A 15,483-nucleotide genomic window follows, 5' to 3' on the forward strand; every position below is an offset into this window, starting at 1 on the left:
CTATGGACATCCTTTGTCCTGAAAGAGGTCTAGAAGTTAGGAATGTGGTCAGATATTAACATCCCAGTTACTACCTATGTATTATTTACATTCAATCACTGGACTGCGATATGTGGAATAAATTGTGGTCCTCAGCCACTTATCTACACAATGTGGGAAGCAGCTCGAGATGCCCAGTTTCTTTAGAGACTTCCCAGAGCTTTTTCTCCATAGACCACATATTCCTGTAGATGAAGGTGCACTACTGTCCTCTTGTACAATTTGTCTCATGTTTCCTGTTTTTGACTACTTCAGTTATATTACCACATATGGTGTAATCTCAAGAGCATCATTGTGATGATATTACCTTTTATGTGCAGATTACAGACAAATCCCCACAGGAGCGAGACCGAGTTGGTTGCAGTGTTCCTGGAAGCTCTGCCGGAGGAGCTGTTGGCTGTAGTAGTATGGGAGCACCGGACCGAGGAGTAGGTGACAGGAGCTCAGAAAGGCCTCGCACTTCCCCTTCACAGCGCTTAATGTCCTCACATCATCACCACCACCATCTTGGTTACTCTTTGCTGCCTGGCCAGTATCAGCTCCCCTACACCACAGGTATGTTATCAGTCCTCTCAGAGCAGTGTATTAAAGACTAACAACTCCATTTTTCCCTATGACAAGAAAGAATTACATTCCTCAGTGGACCTCGTGTCTGAGAGACTGCGCTAGACTCGGAGGGTCTGTTTGTTAGTGGCGGAGATACTGCGCTAGGCTCAGGGAGGGTCTATTTGTTCGTGGCGGAGATACTACGCTAGACTCGGTCTGTTTGTTAGTGTCAGAGAGACTGCGCTGGACACGGAGGGTCTGTTTGTTAGTGTCGGAGAGACTGCGCTAGACTCGGAGGGTCTGTTTGTTAGTGTCAGAGAGACTGCGCTAGACTTGCAGGGTTATTTGTTAGGTCGGAGAGACTGCACTAGACACGGAGGGTCTGTTCTTTGGTGTCTGAGAGAATGCGCTAGACTCGGGTCTATTTGTTAGTGTCGGAGAGACTGCGCTAGACTCGGAGAGTCTGTTTGTTAGTGTCAGAGAGACTGCGCTAGACTCGGAGAGTCTGTTCATTAGTGTCGGAGAGACTGCGCTAGACTCAGGGAGGATCTGTTCGTTAGTGTCGGAGAGACTGCACTAGACACGGAGCGTCTGTTCTTTGGTGTCGGAGAGACTGCGCTAGACTCGGGTCTATTAGTGTCGGAGAGACTGCACTAGACTCGGAGGGTCTGTTAGTGTCAGAGAGACAGCGCTAGACTTGGAGAGTCTGTTCGTTAGTGTCGGAGAGACTGCGCTAGACTCGGGGGAGGGTCTGTTTGTTGGTGTCGGAGAGACTGCGATAGACACGGAGGATCTGTTTGTTGGTGTCGTAGAGACTGCGCTAGACTCGGAGGGTCTGTTTGTTAGTGTCAGAGAGACTGCACTAGACTCGGAGGGTCTGTTTGTTTTAGCTATTTTAGATAATTTGGGATCCACTTTCTTTGAAGTGGAAAACCCCTTTAAATCTCTCTCAATCTGTTTTGTAACGTGCCTCCTTTTAGATATATCTTATTTTATGGTAATGAAACCTTTCATTGATGTTGCTATAACCTGAATAAATTCTACTTGACAGAAAAGACACTTAAATCCATCCTTGTATTTATAGGTTTGTCTTCTACGGCCATTGTAGCAAGTCAGCAGGGCTCCGCCCCATCCCTGTACCCACCCCCGAGGAGGTGAAAACGGTAAGATTTCATACAACCTACGTTTTCTCAATTATCATGCTTGCTAGATTCATTGTCAATGTACATACCTATAGGCGACAGCCGGGATAAAAGGTAGGTGAAAGTCGTCTCACAAATGGGGAGCTCTTATTATTTATTTATTTTTTTTTTTAATTCGTTTATTGAACAAAGAAAATGCATAACATACATATTGGCTTATGATAATAAGAATACACACATAACCCTCCAAGTGTACGGAAGGAACAGCTGGCTATACATTGTGAAGCATAGAAAACCAAAAGCAAAACACAAAACAAATATCCTGGAATAAAAAAGTAAAAAAATATATTGCAAAAATTGCATGAAGGTAGTAATAATAGTAATAATAAGGGTATTTAGTTAACATAATTTTGATCAAAATAATGTAGAAGCCATCCCGCCACGTCACGGCAACCCTTGTGGGACAGTCCTAACTCTTGTATTTAAAACCTTTCCACTTGTCAAGTGACGTAAATGTGAACAAGGACAGAGGGACTGAACCACCAGTAATAGTATAGGCCAGACAGGATGGATTTTCCAACTCAGAAACAGGGCGGTCACACCCTTATATGCACAGAATGCACAATGAAACAAATGAGAAACTGGGTCTGAGCAGAAAAAGTAAATTAATGTGCATGCAAAATGTAATTGCATATGAACACATGACCTTTAACCAGAGAAAACCAAAAGCAAAACACAAAACAAATATCCTGGAATAAAAAAGTAAAAAAATATATTGCAAAAATTGCATGAAGGTAGTAATAATAGTAATAATAAGGGTATTTAGTTAACATAATTTTGATCAAAATAATGTAGAAGCCATCCCGCCACGTCACGGCAACCCTTGTGGGACAGTCCTAACTCTTGTATTTAAAACCTTTCCACTTGTCAAGTGACGTAAATGTGAACAAGGACAGAGGGACTGAACCACCAGTAATAGTATAGGCCAGACAGGATGGATTTTCCAACTCAGAAACAGGGCGGTCACACCCTTATATGCACAGAATGCACAATGAAACAAATGAGAAACTGGGTCTGAGCAGAAAAAGTAAATTAATGTGCATGCAAAATGTAATTGCATATGAACACATGACCTTTAACCAGAGAAAACCAAAAGCAAAACACAAAACAAATATCCTGGAATAAAAAAGTAAAAAAATATATTGCAAAAATTGCATGAAGGTAGTAATAATAGTAATAATAAGGGTATTTAGTTAACATAATTTTGATCAAAATAATGTAGAAGCCATCCCGCCACGTCACGGCAACCCTTGTGGGACAGTCCTAACTCTTGTATTTAAAACCTTTCCACTTGTCAAGTGACGTAAATGTGAACAAGGACAGAGGGACTGAACCACCAGTAATAGTATAGGCCAGACAGGATGGATTTTCCAACTCAGAAACAGGGCGGTCACACCCTTATATGCACAGAATGCACAATGAAACAAATGAGAAACTGGGTCTGAGCAGAAAAAGTAAATTAATGTGCATGCAAAATGTAATTGCATATGAACACATGACCTTTAACCAGAGAAAACCAAAAGCAAAACACAAAACAAATATCCTGGAATAAAAAAGTAAAAAAATATATTGCAAAAATTGCATGAAGGTAGTAATAATAGTAATAATAAGGGTATTTAGTTAACATAATTTTGATCAAAATAATGTAGAAGCCATCCCGCCACGTCACGGCAACCCTTGTGGGACAGTCCTAACTCTTGTATTTAAAACCTTTCCACTTGTCAAGTGACGTAAATGTGAACAAGGACAGAGGGACTGAACCACCAGTAATAGTATAGGCCAGACAGGATGGATTTTCCAACTCAGAAACAGGGCGGTCACACCCTTATATGCACAGAATGCACAATGAAACAAATGAGAAACTGGGTCTGAGCAGAAAAAGTAAATTAATGTGCATGCAAAATGTAATTGCATATGAACACATGACCTTTAACCAGAGAAAACCAAAAGCAAAACACAAAACAAATATCCTGGAATAAAAAAGTAAAAAAATATATTGCAAAAATTGCATGAAGGTAGTAATAATAGTAATAATAAGGGTATTTAGTTAACATAATTTTGATCAAAATAATGTAGAAGCCATCCCGCCACGTCACGGCAACCCTTGTGGGACAGTCCTAACTCTTGTATTTAAAACCTTTCCACTTGTCAAGTGACGTAAATGTGAACAAGGACAGAGGGACTGAACCACCAGTAATAGTATAGGCCAGACAGGATGGATTTTCCAACTCAGAAACAGGGCGGTCACACCCTTATATGCACAGAATGCACAATGAAACAAATGAGAAACTGGGTCTGAGCAGAAAAAGTAAATTAATGTGCATGCAAAATGTAATTGCATATGAACACATGACCTTTAACCAGAGAAAACCAAAAGCAAAAGCATTTGTTTCATTGTGCATTCTGTGCATATAAGGGTGTGACCGCCCTGTTTCTGAGTTGGAAAATCCATCCTGTCTGGCCTATACTATTACTGGTGGTTCAGTCCCTCTGTCCTTGTTCACATTTACGTCACTTGACAAGTGGAAAGGTTTTAAATACAAGAGTTAGGACTGTCCCACAAGGGTTGCCGTGACGTGGCGGGATGGCTTCTACATTATTTTGATCAAAATTATGTTAACTAAATACCCTTATTATTACTATTATTACTACCTTCATGCAATTTTTGCAATATATTTTTTTACTCTTTTATTCCAGGATATTTGTTTTGTGTTTTGCTTTTGGTTTTCTCTGGTTAAAGGTCATGTGTTCATATGCAATTACATTTTGCATGCACATTAATTTACTTTTTCTGCTCAGACCCAGTTTCACATTGTGAAGCATGTATCTCAGTCAAGTCTCACAAGCCTTTATCATATTACTCAAATTATAAATTCCTAAACTACAACTACATCAACTGGTATTTACTACTGCAGTATCTTATATCATATTATCTCACATGTGATGTCTCAACCTTGCAAAGTAAGGTGAGAGGAATTCCACCTCTCCCAAATCTTTTCAAATTCACCTGGGCATCCCCTATTTTGATATAACGTGCGTTCGTATGGAACAATCGAGTTTACCAGGTCAATCCACATTCCAAGGGAGGGACATGAACCTCCCATCCACCGTAGTGCCAATACCTTCCATGCCATAAACAGTGTCTTGCCCAGAAAGGTCCCGACATAGTGACCCCAAATCTCATCCCATACCCCAAACAAGCAGACCAGTGGCTCAAGAGGAACAGGGACCTGCACCAGGGATGACAAGAGTAACATGACCTCCTTCCAGTAATGTAGAATAGTGGGATATTGCCATATCATATGAACAAAATCCGCATCTTCTGAGTGACATCGCAGACATTCTGATGATTGATTTCTTATATACAGTTAGGTCCATATATATTTGGACAGAGACAACATTTTTCTAATTTTGGTTCTAGACATTACCACAATGAATTTTAAACAAAACATTTCAGATGCAGTTGAAGTTCAGACTTTCAGCTCTCATTTGAGGGTATCCACATTAAAATTGGATGAAGGGTTTAGGAGTTTCAGCTCCTTAACATGTGCCACCCTGTTTTTAAAGGGACCAAAAGTAATTGGACAATTGACTCCATGGCTATTTCATGGACAGGTGTGGGCAATCCCTTCTTCTGTCATTCTCAATTAAGCAGATAAAAGGCCTGGAGTGGATTTGAGGTGTGGTGCTTGCATTTGGAAGGTTTTGCTGTGAAGGAAACATGTGGTCAAAGGAGCTCTCCATGCAGGTGAAACAAGCCATCCTTAAGCTGCAAAAACAGAAAAAACCCATCCGAGAAATTGCTACAACATTAGGAGTGGCAAAATCTACAGTTTGGTACATCCTGAGAAAGAAAGAAAGAAAGCACTGGTGAACTCATTAATGCAAAAAGACCTGGGCGCCCATGGAAGACAACAGTGGTGGATGATCGCAGAATAGTCTCCATGGTGAAGAGAAACCCCATCACAACAGCCAACCAAGTGAACAACACTCTCCAGGAGGTAGGCGTATCAATATCCAAATCTACCATAAAGAGAAGACTGCATGAAAGTAATTACAGAGGGTTCACTGCACGGTGCAAGCCACTCATAAACATCAAGAATAAAAAGACTATAGACAGGACTAAAAAAAACCAGCACAGTTCTGGAAGAACATTCTTTGGACAGATGAAACCAAGATCAACCTCTACCAGAATGATGGAAAGAGAAAAGTATGGCGAAGGCGTGGTACAGCTCATAATCCAAAGCATACCACATCATCTGTAAAACACGGCGGAGGCAGTGTGATGGCTTGGGCATGCATGGCTGCCAGTGATACTGGGTCACTAGTGTTTAGTGATGATGTGACACAGGACAGAAGCAGCCGAATGAATTCTGAGGTATTCAGAGCCATACTGTGTGCTCAGATCCAGCCAAATGCAGCCAAACTGATTGGTCGTCGTTTCATACTACAGATGTACAATGACCCAAAACATAAAGCCAAAGCAACCCAGGAGTTTATGAAAGCAAAGAAGTGGAATATTCTTGAATGGCCAAGTCAGTCACCTGATCAGAACCCAATTGAGCATGCATTTCACTTGTTAAAGACTAAACTTCAGACAGAAAGGCCCACAAACAAACAGCAACTGAAAACCACCGCAGTGAAGGCCTGGCAGAGCATCAAACAGGAGGAAACACAGCGTCTGGTGATGTCCATGAGTTCAAGACTTCAGGCAGTCATTGCCAACAAAGGGTTTTCAACCAAGTACTAGAAATGAATGTTTTATTTACAATTATTTAATCTGTCCAATTAATTTTGGTCCCTTTAAAAACAGGGTGGCACATGTTAAGGAGCTGAAACTCCTAAACCCTTCATCCAATATTAATGTGGATACCCTCAAATGAAAGCTGAAAGTCTGAACTTCAACTGCATCTGAATTGTTTTGTTTAAAATTCATTGTGGTAATGTCTAGAACCAAAATTAGAAAAATTTTGTCTCTGTCCAAATATATATGCACCTAACTGTACAACTTTATCGTTCTATTATTAATAGATGGTGATACTCCGACCGGAGACTCTAGGATCTCTTCCCATTCCTCCCCCTGCGTATTAGGGATGACTCGTTCCCACTTCCCTTTAATAGAGCTTCTAGCAGATGCCGTTCCCACTGACAGCATGTATGTATATAAAGAGGAGATAAGACCTTGGGGACTCTGCGAATTAAGGATTCCTATCAAAGGTAGAGATGAAATAGTACGGCCCACACCCCTACATCTCATGAATGATTGAAGAGCCGATCTCAGCTGTAAATAGCGGAAAAATTGGGATCTCGGGATATCATGTGTAACCTGTAATTGCGCAAAAGACATTAAAGTCCCCTGGTCATACAAGGTCCCCATCGAGGAGACATTATGTTGAATCCAAAAATCAGTGGATGGGTGATTCAGTAATTCCGGGAAATAATCATTATTCCACAGGGGCATTTCAGCCATAAAATCTTTAAATCCAGTCACTTTCTTAATTTGCCTCCATGCTAATCGCGCGAGTCGGAGCAAGGTTAATAGACGAGGGACATTAGCCCTCTCTAACTCAAGGAAACCCAGTGGGCAATCAGTTCGTGCAGCATGAAGCAGGTGATTTTCAGAATTGGGGTGGTAATTACCCGGCATCCATTTACTTAAAGCTTTAGCCTTCCCAGCCAAATAGTATAGGAAAAATCTGGTAACGCCGCCCCCCCCTCCCTTTTTAGGTCTCTGTAGGGTGGACAATTTAAGTTTGGACCTAGTTTTCCCCCCATATAAAAGATGTGATCTGGGAATTGAGATTCACAAAGAAGGATTTGGGTACCATTACAACACTGTGCTGAAGGGAGTAGCTAAGCTTGGGATATCAGGTTAATGCGTCCGGCTACAGACAGCGGAAGTTTACTCCAAGTTGCAAATTTAACTTTAACTAGTTCCAGCAGTGGGTGGATATTAAGTTGTGAGTCAAGCGCACTATTATGAGATATGTAGATACCCAAATATTTAAAGCTAGATACAATAGACAAGGAGGAGAGAGCCTCTAGCTGGGGCATCGGGGCATGGGAAAGGGGTAGCAAAGCGGACTTCTCCCAATTTATATATAAACCTGAATAATTACTGAATCTATCTATAGTGACAATTACGTGCGGCAGAGTTTCCTCCGCTTTATCCATAAATATCACCATATCGTCAGCATATAGACCAATGGTATCTACCCGACCCGCTATATATATACCCCTAATGCCAGGGGAAGACCTAATACGTATTGCCAGTGCTTCAATCGCAAGGGCAAAGAGGGCCGGGGAAGGGGCACCCTTGACGAGTCCCCCTATGTAATGAAAAAGACTCAGACGTGGAGTTATTTACTATAATATGGGCTTTGGGCTTCATATATAGTATTTTGACCCATTTTATAAATTTATCACCAAAGCCATATCTTTGCAAGCACGCGGAGAGGAAAGGCCACTCAAGAGAGTCAAAAGCCTTGGCAGCATCTAACGATGCCAGTGCCCATTTGTTATCTGGTATTAGGAAGCTATATTGGACTATTGACTGGATTCGTCTGATGTTAATGGAAGTGCTCTTACCAGGCATAATTCCCGTTTGATCAGGATGTATAAGGTTCAATATAATTGAATTCAGTCTGGTAGCTAGAATCTTAGTGAAAATGTTATAGTCCACATTTACTAACGAGATGGAGCGATAGGATCCATATTCCAAAGGGTCCTTCCCCTCCTTCCTAAGCACTATGATATTAGCCTCATAAAAGGATTCAGGCATAGATTTCCCTTCCCAAATTCCCCGAAATACCTTTACCAGAAGTGGCGTCAATGTATCCCGGTATTTCCTGTACAATTCAATAGGGAATCCGTCTGGTCCAGGGGCCTTCCCGGAGGCCATGTCCGTCATGGCATTTCTATCTCCTCCACAGTGAACTCAGCGTCCATAAGGGCTCGCTGTTCAGGATCTAATGTAGGGAATGTCTCATCTGACAAATAGTCTAAACACCACAAATTATCAAAGTCACTTTTAGATTCATATAGCGACCTGTAATAATCGTAAAATCAGCCGAGTATCTCCTCGGTTGAAGACACCAATAAATCATCCGACCTACGAATCTGTAATATTGTGTTTGAGGTGTTGTGTTGGTGCACCAAATAGGCCAAGAATTTGCTTGCCTGGTTTCCCAGCTCAAAATAAGATTGACGGGTAATATTACCCCGTACGTCCAATCTAGAATGTCTCCCACAAATTCATATCAATGTGTAAAATGTGATCTACATAATACTGATATTTTCCATCATATTGGGGTTGTCCAAAAATTCAAAAGTTATGGCGTAATATCCACTCTGAGTTGCAACAATAGAGTGGTTTTGAGTTCCCTCTTACCCCACAATGGGCTATTTTTAATATCCTAGAGGAGACCCAAAGAGTATTGCCAAAGCACACCAAAGCCATGTTAGTGATTTGGGCCTCAGCAGTAAGGAAAAGTATATTACATCAATGGTTACACTCAAACGTTCCATCAAAATCGTTAATATTGACAAAAATTCATTTTCTGTTTAAAATGGACTGGTTGGAAACCTTGACCAACAAAGAAAAATTAACAGAGAAGTTCTTCACCAGATGGTCGTTTTTTGTTCCATCCTTGGATACAGAATCTAGGAACAGACTTAGGAAGCAATTTGAGAGCACCAGATGGTACCTGCTACAAAGCATCAGTGGACACGCACCAATTTAAGTAATCCTTTCAAATGATGACGATTGTAGGAAGGGGAAGGGGGGGAAGGAAAAGGTGGGATTTTGGCTTAATGTCATAAATATACTGTAACTGTCTGTACCTTTTCCTTGTTGTTAAATTGTTAAATTAATAAAAATAGTTTAAAAAAAAAAGTGACGGGTAAAGAATAATTTACGCTTAGACTTAGTGTCCATATGCTGAGCATATAACCTCTGAGCAGCCAACCACTCATTTCTATTGCCGTTAGTTTGGTTAGATATGTATGTAGCCTCTGAATTTTTCAATCGTCGCTCCTTCTCATCATCCTCCCTTGAGGTTACCCTCTCGATATAAGAGATCGTGGAGGACAAACAGCCCCTCAGATATGCCTTAAGGGCATCCCAAAATAAATTGATATCTTGAGGTTCTGGGTGGGACGAGATGAAACAATGCAACTGATCGATTGTTCTATCTGGAGACACTATCAACTTTAACCAAAAAGGGTTCAACTTCCAGACCATCCTGTTATTTAATTGCCCATATTTAAGCTTAAGAATGACCGGACTATGGTCTGAGATCCCCCTACTGCCAAGTTCTATATTGTCCACCCACATCGCCAGACCACTGGATCCGAATATATAGTCTATATAGCAGGAGGATCGGAGGCAGTCAGCACCCATACTACTCAGGAACCAGTACCAGGCTCTTACACAGGAGAGCGATGAAGAAATACATGAAGATAAGACTTTACCCACAAAGAACAACCTTGTTCGCCCTCAGAGTCGTCCTGGATGGAGAAAGAAAAATGTTGTGAAGAAGAAACGGAGAGTGGTGGTCATAGGGGATTCCCTGTTGAGAGGAACAGAGGCTGCTATCTGCAGATCGGATATAACCTCAAGAGAAATGTGCTGTCTTCCAGGTGCAAAAATTAAAGATGTGTCTGACAGGATATCAGGATTCTTCAGACCTACAGATGACTACCCATTCCTGCTAATACATGTGGGGACAAATGACACAGCAAGAAACAACCTGGAAACCATCTGCAGTGACTTTGAAAACTTAGGTAAGAAAGTGAAAGAACTGGGAGCGCAGGTGGTCTTCTCTTCCATCCTCCCAGTGGATGGCCATGGAACAAGGAGGTGGAATAAGATTCTGCAGGTGAACAACTGGCTACGTCGATGGTGCCGTCAGCAAGGATTTAGAATAATAAAAATATTGGAGAAAGTGAAACCAATCACAAACTAAAATGTTTCTATACTAATGCACAAAGCATGGGCAACAAACGAGAATTGGAACTACTAACACAGGAAAAGAAATATGATGTCATTGGAATCACTGAAACTTGGTGGGACAATACACATGATTGGAATACAAGGCTAGCAGGATACAACTTACTTGCAAGAAAGAGAATTGATAAACGAGGAGGAGGTGTCGCTATGTGTGTTAGAAACGCGTATGTCTGCACAGAGATTGAAGCTTCAGAGACTGGGAGTAATGTGGAAACTGGGTAAGAATACAAGTACAGAATAATGGAAAGGACACCATTGTAGGCATTGCCTACAGGCCGCCTGTGCAACCTGTATTTTTCAACATCTTTATCAACGATTTAGATGAAGGAATTGAGGGTAAACTGATTAAATTTGCTGATGACACAAAGCTAGGAGGGATAGCTAATGCTAGAGAAGAGAGAGAGAAGATTCAAAAAGATATAAATAAACTGGAGCAGTGGGCAGCAACTATAACAGAATGGTTTTTAACAGGGAAAAATGCAAAGTACTACATCTGGGCAATAAAAATGAAAAAAGCATATACAGAATGGGAGGAATCGGGCTAAGTAACAGCACATGTGAAAAAGACTTGGGTATACTAATAGATCACAGACTGAATATGAGTCAACAGTGTGATGCAGCAGCAAAAAAGGCAAATGCAATTCTAGGATGCATTAACAGAAGCATACAGTCTAGATCGCGTGAAGTCATTATTGCCCTCTACTCCTCTTTGGTCAGACCTCATCTGGAATATTGTGTCCAGTTTTGGGAGCCACATTTTAAAAAAGACATCAACAAACTGGAGCAAGTTCAGAAAAGAGCGACCAGAATGGTGACCGGTCTGCAAACCCTGTCTTATGAGGAAAGGTTGAAGGATTTGGGAATGTTTATCTTGCAAAAGAGAAGACTGAGAGGAGACTTAATAACTGTCTACAAATATCTCAAGGGCTGTCACATTGCATAAGGATCATCTTTATTGTCATTTGCACAGGGACAGACTAGAAGCAATGGGATGAAACTGAATGAATGGGAAGGAGACACAGATTAGATATTAGAAAAAACTTTTTGATAGAGTGATTAATGAGTGGAACAGGCTGCCACGAGAGGTGGTAAGTTCTCCTTCAATAGAAGTCTTCAAACAGAGACTGGACAGATATCTGTCTGGGATGATTTAGCGAATCCTGCTTTGAGCAGGGGGTTGGACCAGATGGCCCAGAGGTCCCTTCCAACTCTACGATTCTATGATTCTATGCGCTTAGTGGATCAGTGACCGGTATACTCCCTTGACTCAGGGTGACGTATCTTCCATAAATCTAGCCACCCGCTACCCCCCATAAATAGTGACAGCTGGGTTGCAGTCGGCGAAGAGACTCCCCCAGACGTTCCCCCATCTAATCTCAATTTATCAAGGCTGGTATTCATGACCATATTGAAGTCTCCCATACAGATAACGTCCGCGTCTGGATAATTTAGGGCTAAGTTCATTTCTTTTTGAAGAATGGACGTATTAGCCGGGGGGGGGGGGGGTTATAAACACATAGGATTACATATTTCCTGGTATTTATCAATGCATGTACAAAAAGCGACCCTCAGGATCCCTCAAGGTCTCCCTGGCTTCCCATCTAACATCTCTATGTACCAGCAGTGAAACCCCTCTCGAATAACTAGTGTGAAATGCATGGACAGACCATTGTACCCAAGGCTTCTGCACGCACCGAGCTGTATCCTTGGTCAGGTGCGTCTCCACCAAGGCCACAATGTGAGGGCGATAATGTCTGATCTGCGAGAAAACCTTGATCTTTTTCCTAGGGGTTTTTATACCTCTCACTTTCCATGTCATACATATCATCTCAGACCCCATGTTTTACTCCGCTGAATATGGCGTAAAGTATTACCCGAGTAAAATTTAGAGACACCGCATAGAGATTGAGATTGCTGTTCACTGCGACTTCTACCTAAATAATAATCAAAACCATTGCCCACACTAAGAGAAGATATACAAGAGGGAAATGAAGAGGTGGAGTCTCTATGGGTGGAGAGACAAGGAGGGAAAAGTAATAAAATCCTCATAGGGGTTTGTTATAAGCCACCAAATATAACAGAAACCACTGAAAATCTATTATTGAAACAAATAGACAAAGCAGCAAATCACAATGAGGTGATTATTATGGGGGACTTCAACTACCCCGACATAGACTGGGAAACTGAAACCTGCGTGTCTCCGAAAGGAAACCAATTTCTGTTAGTAACCAAGGATAATTATCTGTCACAACTTGTGCAGGGCCCAACTAGAGGGACAGCCCTTCTGGACTTAATTTTAAGCAACAGGCCAGATAGAATAACAGAAGTATGAGTCGATGGGCACCTAGGGAACAGTGACCACAATATAATACAATTCCACTTGTCCTTCAGTAAGGTGCCCTGGAAGGGGGTTACGAAAACGCTGAATTTCAGGAAAGCAAAGTTTGATCAGCTTAGAGAGCAACTTCGCCGAATTGATTGGGACAATATCCTCAAAAATAGGAGCACAGAAAATAAATGTGAAATATTTAAATCAGTTTTACACACCCACTGCCAGCTAGCCATACCGTACAGAAATAAAAGGGCTAGGAACAGGAGAACACCAATGTGGCTAAATAAGGATGTAAAAAGGGCAATAAATAACAAGAACAAGGCATTTAGGAAGCTAAAACAAGAAGGCAATGAAGAAGCATTAAAAAGTTATAGAGAAAAAAATAAAATGTGTAAAAAACAAATACATTTAGCAAACGTGGAAACTGAGAGACTCATTGCTAATGAAAGTAAAACAAACCCCAAACTATTCTTTAATTATATAAACAGTAAAATGATTAAAATTGATGGTGTTGGCCCTTTAAAGAACAATGAGGGTGAAATCATAGAGAGCGATGTGGGAAAAGCAAATGTTTTAAATACTATTTTCTCAACAGTGTTCACACAGGAAAAGGATTTGCCAGGGGAAATGCAGAGTGATAATGTAAACTCCCCATTAAGTATTACCTGCCTAACCCAGGAAGAAGTGCAGAACCGCCTTAGTAAGATTAAAATTGACAAATCACCAGGCCCTGATGGCATTCACCCTCAGGTATTAAGGGAGTTAAGTAATGTGATAGACAGGCCTCTATTCCTTATATTTAAAGACTCTATAGAAACAGGGTCTGTTCCTTTTGATTGGCGGCAAACAAATGTGGTACCAATATTCAAAAATGGGTGTAAAAGGGAACCTGGAAACTATAGGCCGGTAAGCTTAACATCTGTTGTCGGTAAAATTTTTGAAGGGTTTCTAAGGGATACCATTATGGAATATCTCAATGTTAATAAATGTTTAACTCCATATCAACATGGATTTATGAAGGATCGCTCCTGTCAAACTAACCTGATCAGCTTCTATGAGGATGTAAGCTCTCAAATGGACCAAGGAGAATCATTGGATGTCATTTATCTCGACTTCTCTAAAGCATTTGACACTGTCCCACATAAAAGATTGGTAAGTAAGATGAGAAAGATTGGGCTAGGGGAAAATGTGTGTAGATGGGTAGGTAGCTGGCTTAGTAATAGAATACAAAGAGTGGTTATTAATGGGGCATACTCAGTTTGGGCCAGGGTTACTAGTGGGGTACCACAGAGTTCTGTATTGGGCCCCCTACTATTTAATATATTTATTAATGATCTAGTGGATGGCTTACACAGTGAAATATCAGTATTTGCAGATGATACAAAACTATGTAAGGTAGTTAGCACAAAGGAGGACAGTTTGCAACTACAGACAGATTTGAGTAAATTGGAGAATTGTGCTGAAAAATGGCAAATGAGGTTTAACACAGATAAGTGTAAGGTTATGCACATGGGAAGGAGAAATAGATGCTACAATTACTTACTAAATGGGAAACTGCTGGGGAAATCAGACATGGAAAAAGACTTAGGCATCTTAGTCAATAAGAAGCTAAATTGGAGTGCCCAGTGTCAGGCAGCTGCCACCAAAGCAAATAGGGTCATGGGATGCATTAGAAGAGGTCTGGGGACACGAGATGAAAACATAGTTCTCCCTCTGTACAAATCACTCGTCAGACCACACTTGGAGTATTGTGTGCAATTTTGGATGCCGGTGCTCAAGAAAGACATTACTGAACTTGAAAGGGTCCAAAGGCTGGCTACTAAAATGATAAATGGAGTTGGTTCACTACAATACCCAGAAAGGTTATCAAAATTAGGTCTATTTCCTCTAGAAAAGAGAAGACTTAGGGGAGACCTAATATATACAGTGGGGAAAAAAAGTATTTAGTCAGTCAGCAATAGTGCAAGTTCCACCACTTAAAAAGATGAGAGGCGTCTGTAATTTACATCATAGGTAGACCTCAACTATAGGAGACAAACTGAGAAAAAAAAATCCAGAAAATCACATTGTCTGTTTTTTTTTTTTTCATTTTATTTGCATATTATGGTGGAAAATAAGTATTTGGTCAGAAACAAAATTTCATCTCAATACTTTGTGATATATCCTTTGTTGGCAATGACAGAGGTCAAACGTTTTCTGTAAGTCTTCACAAGGTTGCCACACACTGTTGTTGGTATGTTGGCCCATTCCTCCATGCAGATCTCCTCTAGAGCAGTGATGTTTTTGGCTTTTCGCTTGGCAACACGGACTTTCAACTCCCTCCAAAGGTTTTCTATAGGGTTGAGATCTGGAGA

The 15,483-nt window shown here is 41.0% G+C and overlaps 1 protein-coding gene across 3 annotated transcripts in view; it reads left to right on the forward strand.

Moving 5' to 3' along the window:
- Positions 1–15,483, forward strand: part of ZNF609 (zinc finger protein 609) — a 182,115-nt gene that overhangs the window by 157,203 nt on the left and 9,429 nt on the right. For all 3 annotated transcript variants that reach the window (XM_073579524.1, XM_073579525.1, XM_073579523.1), the window contains exons 8-9: positions 360–594; positions 1,670–1,748. In XM_073579524.1, coding sequence (XP_073435625.1) covers positions 360–594; positions 1,670–1,743 — 309 coding nt within the window. In that variant the 3' untranslated portion in view covers positions 1,744–1,748. The remainder of the gene's footprint in view (positions 1–359; positions 595–1,669; positions 1,749–15,483) is intronic.

The sequence above is a fragment of the Dendrobates tinctorius genome, unplaced genomic scaffold (genome assembly GCF_039654945.1).
Source record: "Dendrobates tinctorius isolate UK_male_01 unplaced genomic scaffold, ASM3965494v1 ptg000062l, whole genome shotgun sequence".
Classification (NCBI taxonomy): Eukaryota; Metazoa; Chordata; class Amphibia; order Anura; family Dendrobatidae; genus Dendrobates; species Dendrobates tinctorius.